Source organism: Coregonus clupeaformis, chromosome 20, assembly GCF_020615455.1.
Source record: "Coregonus clupeaformis isolate EN_2021a chromosome 20, ASM2061545v1, whole genome shotgun sequence".
NCBI classification, from domain to species: domain Eukaryota; kingdom Metazoa; phylum Chordata; class Actinopteri; order Salmoniformes; family Salmonidae; genus Coregonus; species Coregonus clupeaformis.
Genome location: NC_059211.1, coordinates 44,875,208 through 44,897,982, shown reverse-complemented (window position 1 = coordinate 44,897,982; position 22,775 = coordinate 44,875,208). Strand labels below are relative to the sequence as shown.

Below are 22,775 nucleotides of genomic sequence, written 5' to 3'. Positions count from 1 at the left end.
CATACAGACCTTCTCCAGATCCTTCAGGTTTCGGGGCTGTCGCTGGGCAATACGGACTTTCAGCTCCCTCCAAAGATTTTCTATTGGGTTCAGGTCTGGAGACTGGCTAGGCCACTCAAGGACCTTGAGATTGTTCTTACGGAGCCACTCCTTAGTTGCCCTGGCTGTGTGTTTCGGGTCGTTGTCATGCTGGAAGACCCAGCCACGACCAATCTTCAATGCTGTTACTGAGGGAAGGAGGTTGTTGGCCAAGATCTCGCGATACATGGCCCCATCCATCCTCCCCTCAATACGGTGCAGTCGTCCTGTCCCCTTTGCAGAAAAGAATCCCCAAAGAATGATGTTTCCACCTCCATGCTTCACGGTTGGGATGGTGTTCTTGGGGTTGTACTCATCCTTCTTCTTCCTCCAAACACGGCGAGTGGAGTTTAGACCAAAAAGCTCTATTTTTGTCTCATCAGACCACATGGCCTTCTCCCATTCCTCCTCTGGATAATTCAGATGGTCATTGGCAAACTTCAGACGGGCCTGGACATGCGCTGGCTTGAGCAGGGGGACCTTGCGTGCGCTGCAGGATTTTAATCTATGACAGCGTAGTGTGTTACTAATGGTTTTCTTTGAGACTGTGGTCCCAGCTCTCTTCAGGTCATTGACCAGGTCCTGCCGTGTAGTTCTGGGCTGATCCTTCACCTTCCTCATGATCATTGATGCCCCACAAGGTGAGATCTTGCATGGAGCCCCAGACCGAGGGTGATTGACCGTCATCTTGCACTTCTTCCATTTTCTAATAATTGCGCCAACAGTTGTTGCCTTCTCACCAAGCTGCTTGCCCTGTATTGTCCTGTAGCCCATCCCAGCCTTGTGCAGGTCTACAATTTTATCCCTGATGTCCTTACACAGCTCTCTGGTCTTGGCCATTGTGGAGAGGTTGGAGTCTGTTTGATTGAGTGTGTGGACAGGTGTCTTTTATACAGGTAACGAGTTCAAACAGGTGCAGTTAATACAGGTAATGAGTGGAGAACAGGAGGGCTTCTTAAAGAAAAACTAACAGGTCTGTGAGAGCCGGAATTCTTACTGGTTGGTAGGTGATCAAATACTTATGTCATGCAATAAAATGCAAATTAATTACTTAAAAATCATACAATGTAATTTTCTGGATTTTTGTTTTAGATTCCGTCTCTCACAGTTGAAGTGTACCTATGATAAAAATGACAGACCTCTACATGCTTTGTAAGTAGGAAAACCTGCAAAATCGGCAGTGTATCAAATACTTGTTCTCCCCACTGTACATATGAGATGAGTAATGCAAGATATGTAAACATTATTAAAGTGACTAGTGTTCCATTTCTTAAAGTGGCCAGTTATTTCTATAGGCAGCAGCAGCCTCTAATATGCTAGTGATGGCTATTTAACAGTCTGATGGCCTTGAGATAGAAGCTGTTTTTCAGTCTCTCGGTCCCAGCTTTGATGCACCTGTACTGACCTCGCCTTCTGGATGATAGCAGGGTGAACAGGCAGTGGCTCGGGTGGTTGATGTCCTTGATGATATTTTTGGCCTTCCTGTGACATCGGGTGCTGTAGGTCTTCAAGCTGCTCTGTAGATTCTAATTACTCGTATTTATTTGCACATATTATAAGAAGTGAAATACAGACAGTGAAAAGTAAAACATGGTGAGGTGAAAAAGTCTGAAATTACTATTAAAACAATTGTTTACTTTTACACTTTTTACAATCAGGACAGGACGAGAGAGGAGGGTAGACAAATGACAGCAACATAGAATACTAAGAGATAGCAACAGAAGAGGGCAGACGAGAGACCGTAACAGACGACACAGAGAATGTGATGGAGAGAGGCAGAGGAAGGGTGAGCACACAGTAGACTGTATCACTTAAAGCTGCTCTATGGATTCTAATTGCTGCACCGTGTGTGTGTGTGTGTGTATGTGTGTGTGTGTGAAGAGAGAGAGAGTGTGTTTGTTTGGGTACTGTGGGATTCTTTAATCAGTTTTGACTCATTGGACAGGTCAGAGTCTGTTTGATGTTGAGTGGTTTTTGGCAATACACTGTAGACGTAGGCTATGTGTTCCAGATTAGAGAGTAGAGTGTTCCAGAGTAGAGAGACCCACAGTAGCAAATGTAATTGAGTACTGGCAGTGTCTGCTGTGGAAGGTGCAAGTTACCTAAAAAATATCTCAAATCTCAATGTTCTAATCTCTCAATATTCATCTCAAAGTGCACCAAATTCATGCTGTTGAAATTCCTCCGGGGGGAGAATGCATCCGGACCCCCCTACTGGCTTTGGGCTAAGCCCCCAATGTCTTCAAATCCTAGAAAAGCCCATGCTAAACAGTGATTTTTGTATTCACTGATGACATTTGTATTTTGCAAAAGGTGGTCTAAGATATGCAAGTCCGGTACAAAGGCAAGAAAATGATCAGAAGTTCTGTTCATATATTTGAGCATTTGATAATTGCTGTTCTGCTATAGATACGTTTCCACATAAATCAAAAACTTGCTTGTACGCAATTGAGAAAAACTAATTTATTTCATTAGAACGCAGCAGCATGATTGTACATCCAGACCACCAGAGGCCGCTGTACATAATTTACCACTACTTAGTGTGACAGGCCCGTTTCTGGTTCTATTTCCTCTTCCTTCCCGAGTTTCCACTAGATAGCATAGCCACAAAGTCCAAATGTGCTACATTGTAAAAATTCATGAAAACAAAAATTAGCTTTTTGGTCTTAATTTACGGTTAGGCATAAGGTTAGCATTGTGGTTAAGGTTAGGTTTAAAATCACATTTAAGAATAAATTGTTGAAATAGGTGGAGTATGACTTTGTGTCTGTGGTAACGACCCTTGCATTTCGATGTAAACAATTTACTAAGCATTTCTCATTCCGCGCACCTAGTTACCTGTGCTGTATTTGAGGTTATTTTCCTGTGAAAAACAAAACAATGAAGAAATTTTTCGAGGACATAAAGAAAGATATCAAATTCAAGTCAGCGGGGCCAGGAAAGAAACTCGCAGAAGGCGGCAGGTAAACAAACTTTTCTAGCGAACTAGCAAGCTAACGTAGCCAGCTAACTGCTATGCTCATGCTGTTGACAGTTCAGTTGTTGAAAAGCTGGTTATATCGACACTGCTAGTGTATGGTGTGTCTGATCCGTAGAGTTGCCTTCCCCGTGACTTGGATGGGCTCCGTTATGTTTGCTTTTCTAATGTTCAGGACGGTGCATCGTCATTACATTATCCTGGTTTACGGGACCCACGTGACCACACAGCGAGGAAGACATAGTCAGGAATTTGAGTACTTTATAATTAAATTCTAATTTAATAGGGTCAGTGCTCTCCGGATCCTTGGGACGACCCTACCCTAACCATTTAAAATGTGGCACGAACCAATTTAATAGGATCTCAATGGAGGAAGAGCTGTGACTCACTGGTCTGGAAAGGAGGCCGTTTGTTAATGCGATATTCGCTCAGAAATGGAGCCGACTCATTGATTGGTTCTCTCAAAAGTTTTTTTTCCTGGGGGGTTGAGACCAAAAGAGAATATTTCTATGTTTGAGTGCTCTCGTTTGGATTTGAAAATTCAACAGTTGTAATGGAAGTGGGCAGCTCTCGGGGGCTGTGGGTGTTTGAGTGAGAATAACCTAACCTATTAGACATAAAATAAAGACACGTGGAGTGAGAAAGACCCAGAGGAGAACCAACCAGTAAAAGCACAGCCCCCTTCATTATCAACGCATCGTGCCAATAAATCAAAACAGCCTTTCCAGACTCTGAAGTCAGGAGGACTTTGAGTTTGGTATCAGCCAGACTACTTCATCATAGCCTGTTCTATTCAATGCAAACCCTTGTGATTGTAGCTAGCTAGCCATATAACTTTATACATGCAGTCAAATGGTGAACGTGTCCCCTTCTGTTCCCTGCAGCTCCAAGCCCCGAGTGGTGCAGAGCACTGGCCCTGCCAAGCCCCGTCATGCTGCTCCCACTGAAGGAGCTCAGAAGGCAGGGGCTGCAGCCCTGGCCAGGATCGAGGGGCAACCACGCCCACGGGTACAAACCTCACAGGATGCCATCCGGCTCCAGGGTGAGATGGATACCTATGCATCCAACAACTGCTGCTTGAATGACTGATGATGTTGTCAAAACTGTGCAGGTGTTTCACAGCAGTGGTCAGAAATAGAGAATTGGTTTGTGGGTTAATGGTCTTTCTTTATTTATCACTCCACAGTGAAAAGAGAGCTTGAGGCAGAAGCTGCAGCAGTAGCAGCGACTGAGAAGGAAAAGACAACAGCTGTTGAGGCAAGGAATACATTACATGAATGAATTTCCCCTTACTGTTGCTCACATACAAATTAATTGTGCCACTACTGCCATTGAGTTGTTATTTACAGCTAGTATGTGTCATCTTTTGCAGGGCTCCAGTGTTAAGGATCTGGCATTTCTCTCAGTAACAGGTGTGTATTTCACCTGCCCGCTTACTGGAGCCACCTTAACTAAGAGCGAGAGAGAAGTGCGCATTAAAGAGGCCATTTTCATGGTAGGTCTGAAAGTTATTCTTCTTTTTAAAGTCATATGATGTCATGATTGCATGATTCATGATTGCATTATCTGATATTGACTAACATGAAGAATTGATGTAAAAAGCCTTAGCACTAATATTCCCCAAACCCTTTTTCATTAGTATGGTCCTGACTGAGTACACATGATAACCCTTGTCTTGTCCAACAGCGGTTTGAAGAGGATGCAGTGGAGGCTTCCATTATGATGGTTTATACCTTCAACAAGGACAGGGAGAAAGTCAAGGCTGCAGTGGACATCATAAGCAAGTGAGAAACAGAGGGGAATGGAACTGTCCTATTATGCAGGGTTTCCCAAACTCTGTCCTAGGGCCCCCCATGTGTGTACGTTTTGATTTTTGCCCTAGCATTTCACAGCTGATTCAAATAACCAACTCATCATCAAGCTTTGATTATTTGAATCAGCTGTGTAGTGCTAGGGCAAAAACCAAAACGTACACACAGGGGGGAGCCCAGGACTGAGTTAGGGAAACCCTGCATAATGTGTGATTTACATTGTCCTGTTGACAATAGTTCATTCGATGAGTGTCCTGACACCCCATCATTTTCACCCATCTTGTCAGGTACATTGAAAACATCTGTAAGAACCCCACAGAGGAGAAGTACAGGAAGATCAAACTCAGTAACAAGGTGTTCCAGGTAAATTTGAGACATGAGGGTAATGTGAGACTCAATGTTTTCTGTCGGTGTGGTCCATTCACTTCTCTCTCTCTCTCTCCTTAGGAGAAGGTGAAGACTGTGGAGGGCAGTCGTGAGTTCTTGCAGGCTGTGGGCTTTCAGAGCATCATGCTGGATGTGGAGGGACAGGGTAAACCTATCCAAATGCACAATCTGTGCTTCCTATAGTCTGTGTGGCCTAGTATGTTTCTGCAGAGGCATACTATAGGGCAGCGATTCTCAACTGGTGGGTCGCGGGAAGTTTTGAATGAGTGTCTGAGTATTTTTTTTAAATACACTATATATACAAAAGTATGTGGAAACCTCTTCAAATTTGTGGATTCGGCTATTTCAGCCACACCTGTTGCTGATGGGTGTATAAAATCGAGCACACAGCCACGCAATATCCATAGACAAACATTGGCAGTAAAATGGCCTTACTGAAGAGCTCAGTGACTTTCAACATGGCACCGTCATAGGATGCCACCTTTCCAACAAGTCAGTTTGTAAAATATCTGCCCTGCTAGAGCTGGCCCGGTCAACTGTAAGTGCTGTTATTGTGATGTGGAAACGTCTAGGAGCAACAACGGCTCAGCCGCGAAGTGGTAGGCCACACAAGCTCACAGAACGGGACCACCGAGTGCTGTAGCGCCTACAAAATCGCCTGTCCTCGGTTTCAACACTCACTACCGAGTTCCAAACTGCCTCTGAAAGCAATGTCAGCACAAGAACTGTTCGTCGGGAGCTTCATGAAATGGGTTTCCATGGCCGAGCAGCCGCACACAAGCCTAAGATCACCATGCGTTGGCTGGAGTGGTGTAAAGCTCGCCACCACTGGACTCTGGAGCAGTGGAAACGCGTTTTCTGGAGTGATGAATCACGCTTCACCATCTGGCAGTCCGATCGATAAATCTGGGTTTGGCAGATACCGGGAGAACGCTACCTGCCGGAACGCATAGTGCCAACTGTAAAGTTTGGTGTAGGAGGAATAATGGTCTGGGGCTGTTTTTTCATGGTTCGGGCTAGGCCCCTTCGTTCCAGTGAAGGGAAATCTTAACGCTATAGCATACAATGACATTCTAGACGATTCTGGACTTCCAACTTTATGGCAACATTTCTGGGGAAGGCCCTTTCCTGTTTCAGCATGACAATGTTCCCGTGCACAAAGCGAGGTCCATACAGGAATGGTTTGTCGAGATCGGGGTGGAAGAACTTGACTGGCCTGCACAGAGCCCTGACCTCAACCCCATCGAACACCTTTGGGATGAATTGGAATGCCAACTGCGGGCCTAATCGCCCAACATCAGTGCCCGACCTCACTAATGCTCTTGTGGCAGAACATTCTTTCTCACAGTGTTTTCAATATAGAGGAAATAGCTGCAATATTTACTGGATTTGGTTGATTTTGTGGTCTCAAACCACTGAACTTAACATTCTTCATCAAGAATATGGGCAAAATGGAATTATTGTCAATGAAAAAGGTGGGACTGTTGTTCCCTTGTCATATCATTGTTACATTTACTATCAATATAGCATTAAAAATAGTTTTCCACATTGCATCTTTGACAACAACAAAAAAGTGACACGAATATTGGATCGCGACAGAGACAACCTGGTTCAATTTGGGTCCCGATGTAAAGCCAGTTGAGAACCACTGCTATAGGTGTTACCCAGGGTAATAATTTGCTGATTTATCTTGCCTTCCCAGAGGAGAGTGAAGAGTTCCTGGTGCTGATGGAGCATGACCCGGAGGCCCTGGAGGTGATGAAGGAGAGTAGGGACCGGCTGCAAAGGGGAGAACCAGTCAGAGCCCAGCTGGACCGCCAGCCCCAGGCCTTCAGACCCTCCCCCAATGCCATGCGCTTCGAACTACCCCCAGAGTTCTACAACCTCACTGCAGAGGAGCTCAAGAGGGAGCAGCAGCAAAAGTATGGACTCACTGATGGCACTGATTCTCTGATAAGAATTGTATTTGTTATTGTGTTAAATGATTACTGTACCAGTATTTAAGTGTGAGTAGGTACACTCCGTTAGTGCACATGATATGTGTATTATTGTTGGGTGATTTGTTCCAGTTATGACTATTGTGTGTGTAAGATAAAGTCATGGTGGTTGTGTGTGGTATTCAGGAGCGAGGCGGTGGATAAGAACGCCATGCTGCGTACCAAGGCCATGCGGGAGAGAGAGGAGCAGAGGGAGAGGAGGAAATACAACTACACCCTCCTGAGAATACGACTGCCTGATGGAAACATACTGCAGGGTCTGTATCTGTCAGCAAACACCTACTTTAATGTGATAAGCAGATGTATAAACATGAGCAAAGAATGTTTCTGGTTTCTAACAGCTGGTGTACTGTAGGTATTCACCAGTCAAATGCATTGGGGCGCTTATAACTTGTTGACACTGACAATCATTCTTAGATACATTTGGCAGGACTCGTAGCTCTGCAAATCTTAATTGCACAAAACCCAAACTACGCTACAATATAACTTCCATGGTCCGTTGGCGAGAATCAGCTTGAACAAAGTGAGGTATACAATCACTGATTTACAAATAGTATTCCTGCCAAATAATAGGTTTTGTGCGATTTAAGATTTGCAGAGTTACGCGTCCCGTGGCTTAGGCGATTCCCCCCACCAAACTCTCACACACAACCAGACATTGATTGATTGGAGACCACTTGGAACAATTACAGAACATTTCGTAGGATTTCCTACCTGCAGCAACACTAGTGGAAATGCTGTAAATACCGGTAAAAGCACAGCTTTACTTATCACACATTATGCCCTTCAGGCACCTTCCTGGCCTGGGACAAGGTGTCTGTGCTCTTCCAGTTTGTGCGGGACTCCCTGGTGGACGGCTGGCAGCCCTTTGAGCTGGTGGCGCCTGGAGGACACAAACTCGGAGAGGACCAAGAGGTGGCCCTGAATGAATGTAGCCTGGTAAGCAGAGACACACGGATAGTATTGTCAGAAATGTAAATATCAGGCAAAATAAGCAATGCAATCCATTTACTTTTGTTGTACAAAAGGTGCTGACTAATGTCTCTCTCTTGGAGGTCCCTGCGGTTCTGCTGACATTTTCTTGGAATGCCGCAGTGCAAGCGGACATTGCTGCCGCCGGTGGAAAGGGTCCTGCACTCCTCAAGCCAGAGCTACTGGAGAATATTCGGACCCTTGGCTGAACTGTCCCTGCGTCTCCTATCCTCGTCCTACCACCTTCCTGAGCCTCCACCTCCTAACCTCCCTCCTTCCCAGGTTGGAGATGACACCTTCATCCCCAAACCACATTTCAAAGGCTGTAGAAATACACTACTAATCCTTTAAAGGAAATACTAACAGGGGTTTCTAAGAGGAGACATAATGCCATGCAGTGTTTTTTGTATTGTACTCTGAATGTAGGATGAGGATCTGAAACGGCTACCCTTACCCTGACACCTATGATTAAGCAATCAGAGCTCAGCATGGTATGAGATCTTGTTGTCAGTGTCACCCTTCTGCTCCGCTTCAACATGCATCCTGCTTACACAACAAATACGCTCATAGATATACAATACTAGCTTTACATGTACGAGCGAATGGGTGGTTGAGACCAGACTGGTTGTCTAGTGGTAAGGGTTCGGTTGCTGCTTTTGTGAGCCAGACCAGCTGTGTACCACAATGTATAATGGATAAGCTATTTTATTTAAGACAGAACTTGTAATATTGTATTGGAAATCACTTGCACTTTAAGGTTGCAGCAGCAGCATTTCAAATGATGTACATTAAAAGTGAAGGTTACTGGACAGAGCTCCTTATGTTTAAGTTCCCTTTGTTATTGAATATGAGGGGAAAAAATGAGGGTTTTGTCACAGCAGTCATTCAATTGAGTAATTTCCTATTTTAATTATATTTCTAAATTATCAAGAATGTTATTTGATTTCAGCAGAATGGAAATCTGTGATAGTGGTGGTTGTTTGTTTTTGGATGGTTTGTACTGTATGAGACCAACAATGAAAGGACATACACACAACATGGTGACAAAATGAGCTGAGGGTTTATCCCCTAGTCTTTATCCTGGTGGTAGCTGGAATGACAACAACCTACCTCTACTCACAGCACGCATATTCAGGCGTGAATCCAATGTTTCAGTTCAGTCCGGGCATGAACAGCAACAATTAGCAAAGCAGTTGGCTTATGTACCAAGATGTAAATGTTGTTTTCCTAGCCTGAAGGTCATGCTCTGTCTAGGTATCAAAGCTCAGTCATGTGTTTTGTTGCTTTTAAACCTGCCTGTAATAAAGACGACGGTTGCATCAAGATATTGCTGTATCCCCCAAAATTAAAAACATTCAGGATATGCAGGGCCCCATGTAGCTCAGTTGGTAGAGCATGGCGCTTGCAACGCGAGGGTTGAGGGTTCGATTCCCACGGGGGGCCAGTATGAAAAAATAAAAAAATGCACTCACTAACTGTAAGTCGCTCTGGATAAGAGCGTCTGCTAAACGACTAAAATGTAAATATGCAAATGCCTGCACATAAAAGCATGTTCATTTTTAAATAATGCTTTATTTAACGAAATTGTGAGACACCTTTAATCATACCTGCAAACTGCAACAGTTAGGACAGGACAGCATTCTCTGCCACTGAAAAATGTAAGGCAAACCGCAACGTTTGTAATAATGGACGGCCATTTACTATTTCACCTCAACCATTATTAAGAACACACAAAATGGAAGTTTAGAATAGTACAATAAGCACTGTTTAGCAGCCTGAAAGACAACAGCACTTGCCATATTGAGTGAAATCCATTAACAAAACATGAACTACTTCTTGATAGGAAGGATGAGTGGTGGCATGTTGATAAAGGCATCCAGATAAGGCAGGGGGAGGAGGGCATATAAAAGTGCATTACATTTAATCATTATTTATTTTTAATGAATTCAACCAGTTCAAGTATTTATTTATTTTAAAACAAATACATATATAAAAAGGAGGACACTGGGCCTACGGTGAAGCAGAAAGCAACTACTTCAGTGGGCCTGGTCCACTCAATTGGCTGTGGTAGCAGAGCCTTGACTGTCTGAGCCACCTTCCACTCCTCACCAAGCAAAGACATCCATATAAACATGTCTGACAACTGAACCAAGTAATGAATGGTTGAACATTGGAACAAAATACACAATGAGTTTCTTTGTCAGACACTTTCCTTTTTACAGGCAGCTGTCTGGTACTTAGAGGAGCAGAGTGGGGGTGTAATACCGTGTGGGTGGCATATGTGCCACTACCAGAGTGTGTTATCTTGATTGAAGACCTGATTCTATCTGTGACAAATGCACACACCCAGAGTCAGGGGCAGTCATTAGGCGGTGGCCAGGGTGGGAGTGGCCCGGGGCAGGAGGAGAGCAGCTGTGTCAGAGGGGGTCACCTCCATTTGTTCTGTGCTCTCGTTCTCTGTGGGCGAGGTATCTTTTCTGGAGGATCCTGCAGAGGAAGACATTCACTGTCAATGCCTCCCCTCCTAGAAATATCTAGGACAAACTATTACTCTGTGTCTCTCAATTCCTCTTAACTCATGTCTAAAGGCAGACAATATGCCAGGAAACTGACCTTTGTGTGTGCTGATTATGACGCAGTCTGCTTCATCCTCATCTTCCTCTGTGTCTGCCTGGAACCCGTCCGTCTTCATCGCCTCTGCCTGAGAGAAAGGAGTACTCATTAGGATCTGACATAACGGTCAAAGCAATAGGATCAGAACAAAAGTACCTCATATGAAGATTTCACCAGACGTGTCCTACCTGCTCCGGGTTGGCAGCCTTCTTCATGAACTTGGTGATGGACATGCTGCCGGCACTCTTCCTCTTGTTGGAGGGGGTCTTGGAGGAGGAGGGTGTGGTGGAGGGCTGGGGGGTGGTTGGGGAGTTGCCCTGTGAGCCTGTGGCCGCTGGGGCCTCTTCACGGGGCACATGGGTCCCTGAGGTGAGGTAGTTCCACTGGCAGGGTACAGGGAGGGCCTCCTGGATGAAGCGAGCCAGGACATCTGATTTTACGTACCAGCAGCAGCGTCTGTAGGCTGAGCGTTTCTCATACATAGCATTCCCCTTGATAAGGCGCTTGAGACGGATCCTAGAGCAGAAGAGGACGGAAGTCCATTTCAGTTATGAAAAATGAACATTTTTATAAAGCATCTGCACATTTAATAATGACTGACTAATTCTGTAAAATAGGAAACGTTAAGTAAAATCAGGTATGAAGTCACCTGGTGGGGATGTTGTCTCCTAAGTTCTGAGGGCTGGAGATGGGCGAGGTCGATTGCTGGCGACAAAACTCCTGGAACTCTGTGATGATCACCTTATTGCTGTTCACATTTCCATGGAGCAGTGGCAACAACTGGAACAGCACTGAAGATATGGTATGGGAGATAGGAAGGTTTTTAAAAACACATTCTACATCTAGGCTTATTCATGCAAAGTTTGGGCGAAAGGTGGCATTCAATATGAACACATACTCCCTCAAGCAGCTATTGAGCATCTCAGGTCAGCCATGAAGACAGTTCACAATCAACTGTTGGCACAGTAAATACTAAGTGACTTCGATGCCGCATATAAAGCTGGTCTGAAAACAATACAGATCTCTTATGAGATTGTGAATGGTCTTTAGTTTAGACGTCAGTCTCCCTTGCAGTCTAGACAGCTGTCAATGAGTGCTTCGTGATGAGTACAGGTACATCTCATGTCAGTCTTGGGTGTTCCATCCATCACCACAATCAAAATATAGATTTTGGTGTAGACCAGGGGTAAAGTCATTTGGCTGCTTTCGGTCTTTACCGAGGTCAGGAGGGCCACACTAAAGATGGGTTATATTCCCTTTCCATCCAAATTATTTCCTTTCCGTCAAAATTTGCTAAAAGATGGTGCTCTATCCATTTGTATTTTATTTTGACGCTCCCTGTCTGTGTAGCTTTTGTTTTGGTGATTGTTACCAAGCGGATAGAGTAAAGACTGTTTAGTTGTAGGTCTATTATAATTTCTACAGTTTCGATTTGGTGTTATTCATTTCAATGTAGATTGAGGTAATTTCCCCCCCGGGAAAAAACGATGTGTTTGACACCCCTGGTGTAGACATAAATGCATGCTGAAGTCAGCTAGGGCACAGGTAACTACAGTTTAACCATTCAGAGCTACTCTCAAATAATGTCAGCCAAAACTAACCACGTTTCCATCACAAGTTTTTATGCGAGTAAAGTCATACCGCACAACAACAAAAAAAATCACAACAGCTGTGATGGAAACAGGAATTTTCTGTACATTTTTATAAATGGCGACAGATAATCTTTTTGTCTGTAAAATGTATTATGCGAGAAATGGTGGTGGAAACGCCTTTATGCGCAAATATTGATATAACAACCATCATATCGAAGTAAACTTGTAGTCACGCGATGATATGGTGTGTTGTCTTCCCACTATGACTAGGGAAACCATGCCATTTATTAGACTACAAACTAAATAAGTTCTGATGAACTTCACAGGGTGGTGAAAGTGCACGGTGATCTTGAATAAATATTGAGGGTCTTATTTTGGTGACATGATGATCGATGCTTGACTGCCGTTTGACAAATAAAAATATCCATAATAATCTCATAATGTATCTTGAGCTCTAGCGGTTGGCTAGAGTGCATGTGCCAAGACCAGAGTAGGCACATTTGCTATTTCATTAATGTAACAATTTGTGACAAAACTATCAGTAGAGTCGAAAATGCGATGGAAACACATTGAACTTCAGATTTCTATTCAGTAAATGAACAATTACATTGTGTGCACTAAGTCATCACGCACATATTTTTATCTGCAACAAGTCAGTTTGGTGGAAACACCACTGGTGGGAAAACGCACATATTTTCTTTATGCGAATTTTAGAATATTCGCCTGAAAATCTGTAGCCAATTGGGTGGAAACCTAGCTAGTGACACTATTCGAATAGCACATGGCTCAACCAAATTACTAATTTACATCATTCTGTAAGAACTCAGATAAGCATATCAAAGACAAACATACCCGGTCAGTTTTTCCATACAAACCAAGACCTACATTTTATCACACTTCAGTCAGTAAAACATTCTGACTCAAATGATCACTTAGCAGTGACAAGGCTAAGGCCGAAAAGGTGTAAAAGACAATATTGCAGAGACAAATGAACTCTGCTTTTATGCATGATGTTCCCCCAGGTATAAGAATGTACTCACGCTGCTCATCTTCTTGTAGTTTCTGTTGTAGTTTCTGTGTGTTGTCCTCTGGGGTTGTGGGCTCTGGCTTGGGCAGGGGTTCCAGCAGGCACACAGCGAACTGCTGGAAGAGCTCCAGATGGGGACCCTCTCCCTCCCACACACAGCCCCTCACCACAGCCTCTAGCACCTTCACCTTCTTCTTGGCCATCAGCTCATCCCACTCCCGGGCCTTCAGCTTCTGACGCACCTTCTGCTTCTCTGGGTCGCCACCCTCCTAGAATCGCACCACAGGGATAGGAGCAATTAAGTGTGCTAAAAATAAGTAGTGGATAAAGGTCTTCACCCCTTACAATGTAAAGCACTTCAAGCTCTTTATATCTGTTATTAGTCAAACCAGTCCACTGGAAAAGAACATTAAAGAAAATGAATGAGACAAGCATACGGATTAAGGGCAATTTAACGTACCTCTTCCTCCAATGCCCCCTCCCCGTCTGATAGGTATCCATGTGGTACGAAGAAACCATCCTCATCATCATCATCATTTTCACCTCCATCATTATCATTATCCTCCTGCAAAAACAAGAATCAGTTTGGGTCCTCACAATCAGCTATAATGATTCAGTTTGCAACAATGAGCTAATCTTGATATCAAACAGAACAGCAGAGCATCAAACACTGACAGAAGAGTATTCAAAAGAGACCTACCCCTTCACTGTGTGACAGGGACTCTCCTGGCTCCTCTTCCTCCCACTCCTCATCACTGTCCACCTCATAATCCAACAGGTCCTAGAGGGAACACAGACTTTAGTCCTACATAGAAAGCTCAAACATGGAAGTCACAGTACAACTGATGTCACCACCAGTTAGGGCTGGGAATTACCAGGGACCTCACGATATGATATAATCACAATACTTACAGTGGGGGAAAAAAGTATTTAGTCAGCCACCAATTGTGCAAGTTCTCCCACTTAAAAAGATGAGAGAGGCCTGTAATTTTCATCATAGGTACACGTCAACTATGACAGACAAAATGAGGGAAAAAAATCCAGAAAATCACATTGTAGGATTTTTAATGAATTTATTTGCAAATTATGGTGGAAAATAAGTATTTGGTCAATAACAAAAGTTTCTCAATACTTTGTTATATACCCTTTGTTGGCAATGACACAGGTCAAACGTTTTCTGTAAGTCTTCACAAGGTTCACACACTGTTGCTGGTATTTTGGCCCATTCCTCCATGCAGATCTCCTCTAGAGCAGTGATGTTTTGGGGCTGTCGCTGGGCAACACAGACTTTCAACTCCCTCCAAAGATTTTCTACGGGGTTGAGATCTGGAGACTGGCTAGGCCACTCCAGGACCTTGAAATGCTCCTTCGTTGCCCGGGCGGTGTGTTTGGGATCATTGTCATGCTGAAAGACCCAGCCACGTTTCATCTTCAATGCCCTTGCTGATGGAAGGAGGTTTTCACTCAAAATCTCATGATACATGGCCCCATTCATTCTTTCCTTTACATGGATCAGTCGTCCTGGTCCCTTTGCATAAAAACAGCCCCAAAGCATGATGTTTCCACCCCCATGCTTCACAGTAGGTATGGTGTTCTTTGGATGCAACTCAGCATTCTTTGTCCTCCAAACACGACGAGTTAAGTTTTTACCAAAAAGTTATATTTTGGTTTCATCTGACCATATGACATTCTCCCAATCCTCTTCTGGATCATCCAAATGCACTCTAGCAAACTTCAGACGGGCCTGGACATGTACTGGCTTAAGCAGGGGGACACGTCTGGCACTGCAGGATTTGAGTCCCTGGCGGCGTAGTGTGTTACTGATGGTAGGCTTTGTTACTTTGCAGGTCCCCCCGTGTGGTTCTGGGATTTTTGCTCACCGTTCTTGTGATCATTTTGACCCCACGGGGTGAGATCTTGCGTGGAGCCCCAGATCGAGGGAGATTATCAGTGGTCTTGTATGTCTTCCATTTCCTAATAATTGCTCCCAGTTGATTTCTTCAAACCAAGCTGCTTACCTATTGCAGATTCAGTCTTCCCAGCCTGATGCAGGTCTACAATTTTGTTTCTGGTGTCCTTTGACAGCTCTTTGGTCTTGGCCATAGTGGAGTTTGGAGTGTGACTGTTTGAGGTTGTGGACAGGTGTCTTTTATACTGATAACAAGTTCAAACAGGTGCCATTAATACAGGTAACGAGTGGAGGACAGAGGAGCCTCTTAAAGAAGTTGTTTACAGGTCTGTGAGAGCCAGAAATCTTGCTTGTTTGTAGGTGACCAAATACTTATTTTCCTCCATCATTTGCAAATAAATTCATTAAAAATCCTACAATGTGATTTCCTGGATTTTTTCTCTCAATTTGTCTGTCATAGTTGACGTGTACCTATGATGAAAATTACAGGCCTCTCATCTTTTTAAGTGGGAGAACTTGCACAATTGGTGGCTGACTAAATACTTTTTCCCCCACTGTAGGTGCCGATACGATATGTATTGCGATTCTCACAATTCTATTCGTATAGCAAATCAATACTGTGATTTGACGATTGCTCACTATATGTCTGCTGCAGAGAGACAAGAGAGCATGAGAAAACGAGTTTTGATCAGTTAGGGAAATAAGTGCTGAAAACATGTTGGCTCATTATTTAAAAAGATGGGAACAAGCTTTAGGATGAAAAATACCAGAGTTTTGGCGCAGGTACAGCCGACTAGCGCTAGCTAACGATACAAGGTAAAAACATTATTATAAAATAAAACAATTACAAATCTATACCTTGGGTCAAATATAGATATGTAACGGTATCGATCCCCCCCCCCACATTATTTTCTCATATCGAATATGACAGGGTCAATTTTACATTTTTGTCATTTAGCAGACGCTCTTATCCAGAGCGACTTACAGTTATAGTGAGTGCATACATTTTCATACTGGCCCCCCGTGGGAAATCGAACCCACAACCCTGGCATTGCAAACGCCATGCTCTACCAACTGAGCTACAGAGGGCCTAAATGAGAGCAATATGGCAGAAACTAAGAAGTAAAAGGCTTGAAAAGGATCATGGTCAGAGAATGAGTGAAGCCTCACCTTGTCCTTTCTGAGAGGGCAGCGAGGGGAGATGTGGGGGCTGTTTTTCCTCCACGTGCCCCAATAGGCAGGTCGGTAGTTCTCACGGAACTGAAGGAGCTTCATGCGGCCGTAGCGCTGACGGTCAGGCACACCGTCCGGTTTAGGGCCCTCAACCACCACCATACACTCCCTATGCAGAGAACAGAAAGAGGGGCCAACGACAAAGTCAAAATAGGAGGATACATAAAATGGCCTCTTTCCAGTAGGAATCCCTGATTCTTCATAGTTTCACAAAAATGTCAAGAGTTCAGTAATTCAAGTCACTAATATTATGGCCACGCAAAACTCTTGATTTTTTTCCAGGTGTGATGGTCTCACCTCATAGGGTCTGTGCTTCTGGGCTTGGTCTGGCCTGATCTGCGGGGCTCATTTCTGGTCCAGTCCCTCAGGCCGTCCAGGCTTCCATCAGGTTTAGCCAGGTACCGGTCCAGTTCCTCCAGGACCGCCTCCTCACATTGGACCCGGGTCAGTGGCGCCAGACACATATGCTCCTTTATCTCAAACGGAGCAAACTTTTCACAGGCAGACGCAAGTGTCTGAAGTGGGAGAGACAAAAAGGAAAGAAAGTTTCACATTAAATTAACATGCCACCATTTTGTGATTTAGATTTTGTTTTCTTCTTGTTCAATCTAGTCAGTCAGAGGAATCTTACCTTTGTGGCCTGCTGGGGAGTCTTGGGTTTCTGTAGAAATCGTGTGATCTCGGCTTTCTCTGCTTTGAGCCTCTGTATAGAAAATGTGAAGATGCATTATCAGGTCTGTTACAATTAAATGGCAATTGTCAAGCTTTAAAATGTCAGTCATTACATTTTGATTTAGAGAATAGAAACACTCCTCAGCATAAAAATGATCAACTCACATCCTTCTCTTCTTTCAACCGTTTCTCCTCATCTTTTTTTCTCTTTTCTTCAAGTTTTGCCCTGGGGGAAATTATATCATCTTAATATGTCAATTGCAAGAATTACATTTGCTTTAATAAATAAACGTTCAATCAATTTTTGCAGTTGCGTCAATATAAAAGTAACAAGACATTTCAGATCTGTTGCTAGCTGGTTTTTGATCAAGCAACACTCACTCTTGCTTCGATTTGCGTTGCTCCTCTTTCGCTCTTAATTTCTCTGCTTTTTCCTTTTCCTCTTTCTCCTTTTTCTCCTTTCTTTCCTTCTCCCTCTCCTCCTTCAGTTTGCGAGCCTCCTCTTTCTTCTTCTCTTTAGCTTCTTTAGCCTCCTCCCGCTGCCGCTCTCTCTCTTTGCGCTGGTGTAGCATCTCCTCTTGCTCCTGCAAACTCTATGGGAGAGAAGAAAGCACAATTCCGTTTTAGATAAGTGTCTAGATGAAGATGTTTAAATAGGCATTTGGATGCAAAAGTATGCCAATTAGCGGTGAAATACCGAAGTGACTTATTGCTGCTAATTATACCTTTAAAGATCGTCTTTTCACAGTTTTCTGCTCTATTTTAGGGGTGGTATTTGGCTCCTGTAATGAGAGGAAGAAAGGTAACATAGATTTATAATTTTTCATATCAGAATAGTGATTTGAAAAGTTAACAGGAGATTGCTGATGTACATTTATTCAAAAATCACTGATGACATTGAATGTTTATTGAATCGAATTGCCATTTTGTACTCACTGTGACAGTAGGAGTGTTCTCGGTCTTAGCAGCCTCTGGGGAACTCTCGGCCGCTGACAGAGAGCTGGTGGATGAAGGAGACAGCATGGACCCATTCCCATGACTGGACATATCAGCCTCGACAGACTCCTCTTGTTCTTCTTCATCCTCCTCTTCTTCCTCCTCCTCCGTGTCAGATCCCTGTGTGGTGTCTAGCTGTGAGATGGATGCAGTGTCCCCCCCTTCCTTCTGTTCATCACCCACCTTGCAATCTATGGGCTCCATCTTGACAGTGTGATCTGTTTTGGTGGCTGTTACAGCACTTAGGGTTTTGCTCAGGTGGTTGATTTGTGTCGGAGGACACGAGGCAACAATGGGTGTCGCAGGTTGCTTCTTTAAAAGGTCACTTGAATTGGAGTCCTCAGTGAGATCAATAACTATGCTTTTGGCAGGGGACGCTTGGGTGCTGCGACTCATGAATCCATCCAGGGGTCCGCGGCCATTAATCAGGGCCGGTCCGTGACGCACGGGTAGGGGGGAGCAATCGGATTCATTCTCCCCATCTGACAGCCCAGGCTCTGAGCGGGAAAGGGCGCAGGTCCTTTTGGGCTCAATGGTCTCCTTGGGCTCTAGATTTAGACGCTTGAATGGAAGGCGAGCTGAGGAGAAAATATCCTTTATCATCACTGATGTTCAAGTTGGACTAAATCCATTTCATATTAACAAGTCTTTGGGCAAACAATAATGACAGCTTTTAGAGTGATAAAGCAAAGACACTAAATTATTACAACGAATTTGATTCATTTGAAATATAAATTTACTAAATTAGAATTTCTATGAATTGTTTCAAATAGTTTGATAGCATTATGTATTATAAGTCTCCTTTTGCTAAATAAAACCATCTAATATGCATTCAAAACACCAGAAAGGTTCACTTACCCTGAACAAGCTTCTTGTTAGCATTGCTGGGTTTGACTTTGCCATCCATACCTGTAACCAAAACAAGGTATGGAAGATGAGATGACAACAATCCCACAACCATCCTCCGGTCATGAAACATTTTCTGAACAAAAATAAAACTCCTACATGCAACAATTTCAAAGATTTTACTCAGTTCATATAAGGAAATCAGTCAATTGAAATAAATTCATTAGGCCCTAATCTATGGATTTCACATGACTGGGAATACAGATATGCCTCTGTTGGTCACAGATACCTTAAAAATCGGTAGGGGCGTGGATCAAAAAACTAGTAAGTATATGGATAATGGCGGGAACTGGAACACGCTGTCGTACATGTCGATCCAGAGCATCCCAAACAAGCTCAATGGGTGACATGTCTGATGAGTATGCAGGCCATGGAAGAATTGGGACATTTTCAGCTTCCAGGAATTGTGTACAGATCCTTGTGATATGGGGCCATGCATTATCATGTTGAAACATGAGGCGATGGCGGCGAATGAATGGCACGACAATGGGCCTAAGGATCTCGTGACAGTATCTCTGCATTCAAATGGCCATCGATAAAATGCAATTGTGTTCATTGTCCGTAGCTTATGCCTGCCCATACCACAACGGGGCATTCTGTACACAACGTTGACAAACTGCTCACCCACACAACGGCATACACGCTGCTTTGCCATCTGCCCGGTACAGTTGAAACCGGGATGAATCTGTTAAGAGCACACTACGCCAGCGTGCCAGCGGCCATCGAAGTTGAGTATTTGCCCGCTGAACTACAGTCAGGTCAAGTCCCTGGTGAGGACGATGAGCACGCAGATGAACTTCCCTGAGACGTTTTCAGACAGTTTGTGCAGAAATTCTTCAGTTGTGCAAGCCCACAGTTTCATCAGCTGTCCGGGTGGCTAGTCTCAGACGATCCCGCAGGTGAAGAAGCCGGATGTGGAGGTCCTGGGCTGCCATGGTTACATATTATTATAATATATTATTATGATATTATATGTGGTCTGCGGTTGTGTGGCCGGTTTGACATACTGCCAAATTCTCTAAAACGACATTGGAGGTGGCTTATGGTAGAGAAATGAACATTCAATTCTTTGGCAACAGCTCTGGTGGACATTCCTGCAGTCAGCATGCCAATTGCACGCTCCCTAAAACCGCACATTTTAGAGTGGCCTTTTATTGTCTCCCGCATGATTAATTTGTATGTCGCTCTGGATAAGAGCGTCTGCTAAATGACGAAAATGTAAATGTAATGATCATGCTGTTAAATCAATTTATTGATATGCCACACCTGTCAGGTGGATGGATTATCTTGGCAAAGGAGAAATGCTCACTAACAGGGATGTTAAACAAATTTGTGCACAACATTTCAGAGAAATTAGATTTTTGTGCATATGGAACATTTCTAGGATTTTTTTATTTCAGCTCATGAAACATGTCACCAACAGAAAGTGATGTGTATATTTTTGTTCAGTGTAGATCGATTTGTTTTTCAATACACTTTTACTTCACTATCAGTAACTGCAGTAGTACAATGGTTCCAGCTGCAAACATGTTATGAGCCACTTTCTGTTACACAAAACGGATACTAGAACATCAACCATTCTGTGCAGTACCTTTATAAATGTCCAAAATCAAAGGACAACCACAAGAATAGTCACTACACCTATGACTTAATCACCAACTACTTTATCCCCCACTGAACTGTATTCTTGCTATCAGCTAGTTCTTTGTTCTTAGTTTACTCATACTGTTAACTTGACAAATGCATCCAGGTTATTCAATGAATGATCTGTAAAAATTAATTAAATGTCAGTCAACTAGGGAGCAATCAACAGTTATCTAGACTTGCCACTAACCAAGTAAACGGACTAGCGATGCAGTTCAAATAATTTTCAATATAATAGTTAGTAAAAACTAAATACGAGACTATGGTACAAGTGGTTGGGCAAACTATAGGGAGGTGTTTGCTTTGCTCTCCCGCCATTCGGTGAATCAATCTAAGCCCAGTGCAAAGGCCCGGGTGTAGCTAACGTTACACTCATACCGCGGCGGGGAGAGAAGGTTGCCTCAAAGCAGATGTTAGTTCGTTTGTTAGCTAACATGCCAAGTTTATAACAGTAAGATAACAATGTGTGACTCGATGTCTAATTTAAATGATATATTTTCTGACTATCAACAAGCTGGTCAGCAAAACAACCAAAACACTCAATTTTGGTGCACATCAGCTAGCTAGCTTGCTAGCTGAAGGCAACGGGGTTTCTAGCTAGCTCGCTAGTAAGCTTAGCACAAACTCTCATCACATCAGAGCCAAATGACGTTAGCTCCCATGCTGGCTGACGAATAAATTATGAAGATTAACTAGACTAAGGAAACTTCAAGGGTAGATAACTACATGAAAGCTCACTTTACACTAACGACGTTACTAGTTACGTGTTTGAAAATGTTATGACGGTCTGGCTAACGTTAACAACTTAGTGTTAGCTAGTTAGCGAACCTTACTTGAGGTTAGCTAAAGTTACAACATGCTACTAGTAGTTAGCTGGCTAAATACAGCATGCTAGTTAGCTAACCTAGCTAGCAAGACAGAAGTTAGTGTTGACTAGCTATGTGGTCGTAGACAAATTGAAAGCTAAATCAAACAGTAACTAACTACCTCAGATAACTAAATGCCCAAAACATTTGAAGGTTAAAACATAGCTAAATATCGTCGCTACCTCTCCTCCGTGGAGTGGATGCTAAATGCCCGTCCACGGATGGATCTTCCACCGCCAGCATCACCACCACCATCCGAGAACTTCCCTCACTTTTGATATCCTTGTGCGGAAAAGCGTTGCAATAACACAAAACCATATGAAGTAGCAATATTGACAGGTCTTCCAGAGTAACACTAATATCATGCAAATATAATGTTGGCTGGGTATTATTACTTTTAAGACTAAGTTAATTTTATTATATCCGCATCTCCCACACGCTCCCTTTGCTTTGCCTGGATCCCCGTATCTTGCCTCGCGCCCGTCAGTCAGATTTGGCGGGAGTGTGTAGCTGTCCTCAGAATCCTTTGCTGATTGGCTGGATCACTAGCAAACCGAAGGGCGGGATCTATACTTTTTTCTGGATATTTTGTCAGTCACGCCTTCTTTTGAGATGTTGTTCTTTATGATAGGTTGCTTTCTCTGTTTTCAAGAGAGTACGATTAGTGATTGGATGTCACCGAATAGTGTCGTGGAATAAATTCAAATAAAGTTGTGATTGGACGAAGTCACTCAGTGGGTTTAACCAAGTAAATACTCAAAACATGTTGACAATCAGAAAAAAAGTATGTACTCTGTAGCAATCAAAACACAAGCTTGCATGCATGCAACATTAAATTAATTAACAGAATGTCAGTCTGAATGTCTTTTAATGGGAAAATAAAATGATGGCAAAACAACATGACAAAGAACTGAAAATAATACAAAAGGCAAAACCTCTATGACGAGAGACACATGATGTAGACAAACGTTTCAAGTTTTAATGTCACGTGCACAAGTTCTGTGAAATGCCTTTCTTGCAACCTCTACACCTAACAATGCAGTGATCAATATCAATGTAGTACTAAAAAATAACAACAAAAATAACTAGATGTAA

The 22,775-nt window shown here is 43.3% G+C and overlaps 2 protein-coding genes across 3 annotated transcripts; one reads left to right on the top strand and one right to left on the bottom strand.

Moving 5' to 3' along the window:
* The first annotated feature begins 2,647 nt into the window (after positions 1-2,647).
* Positions 2,648-9,547, top strand: LOC121533495 (UBX domain-containing protein 6-like). The gene is made up of 11 exons (XM_041839476.2): positions 2,648-3,041; positions 3,940-4,097; positions 4,242-4,312; positions 4,428-4,550; positions 4,742-4,839; positions 5,154-5,229; positions 5,314-5,398; positions 6,956-7,175; positions 7,377-7,507; positions 8,041-8,189; positions 8,306-9,547. The coding sequence occupies exons 1-11, from the start codon at positions 2,959-2,961 to the stop codon at positions 8,429-8,431; spliced, it is 1,320 nt and encodes a 439-aa protein (XP_041695410.2). The 5' UTR covers positions 2,648-2,958; the 3' UTR covers positions 8,432-9,547.
* Positions 9,548-9,774: 227 nt separating this feature from the next.
* LOC121533493 (chromatin assembly factor 1 subunit A-like) lies at positions 9,775-22,161 on the bottom strand. Of its 2 annotated transcripts, XM_045205515.1 has the most exons (17): positions 22,076-22,161; positions 21,863-21,962; positions 19,123-19,173; positions 18,205-18,842; positions 17,994-18,050; positions 17,650-17,861; positions 17,434-17,494; positions 17,228-17,299; positions 16,894-17,111; positions 16,534-16,705; positions 14,155-14,235; positions 13,915-14,019; positions 13,468-13,723; positions 11,485-11,626; positions 11,024-11,351; positions 10,836-10,923; positions 9,775-10,709 (listed from the first exon to the last, which is right to left on the bottom strand). In XM_045205515.1, the coding sequence occupies exons 2-17, from the start codon at positions 21,933-21,935 to the stop codon at positions 10,588-10,590; spliced, it is 2,676 nt and encodes an 891-aa protein (XP_045061450.1). In that variant the 5' UTR covers positions 21,936-21,962; positions 22,076-22,161; the 3' UTR covers positions 9,775-10,587. The 2 variants fall into 2 exon arrangements, with proteins under 2 accessions (XP_045061450.1, XP_041695409.2); XM_041839475.2 differs by having other exon boundaries at positions 21,863-22,158.
* Between the last annotated feature and the right edge of the window lie 614 nt (positions 22,162-22,775).

Excerpts from the sequence above, each read along its gene's own strand:
- LOC121533495 (XM_041839476.2), top strand. The coding sequence starts at position 2,959 with ATGAAGAAATTTTTCGAGGACATAAAGAAAGATATCAAATTCAAGTCA. Across the intron at positions 4,098-4,241 it reads GGATGCCATCCGGCTCCAGG|TGAAAAGAGAGCTTGAGGCA; the intron begins GTGAGATGGATA and ends ATCACTCCACAG. Across the intron at positions 5,230-5,313 it reads TCAGTAACAAGGTGTTCCAG|GAGAAGGTGAAGACTGTGGA; the intron begins GTAAATTTGAGA and ends CTCTCTCCTTAG.
- LOC121533493 (XM_041839475.2), bottom strand. The coding sequence starts at position 21,998 with ATGGTTTTGTGTTATTGCAACGCTTTTCCGCACAAGGATATCAAAAGT. Across the intron at positions 16,706-16,893 it reads AGAAGCACAGACCCTATGAG|GGAGTGTATGGTGGTGGTTG; the intron begins GTGAGACCATCA and ends TTCTCTGCATAG. Across the intron at positions 13,724-13,914 it reads AGGGGGCATTGGAGGAAGAG|GAGGGTGGCGACCCAGAGAA; the intron begins GTACGTTAAATT and ends GTGCGATTCTAG.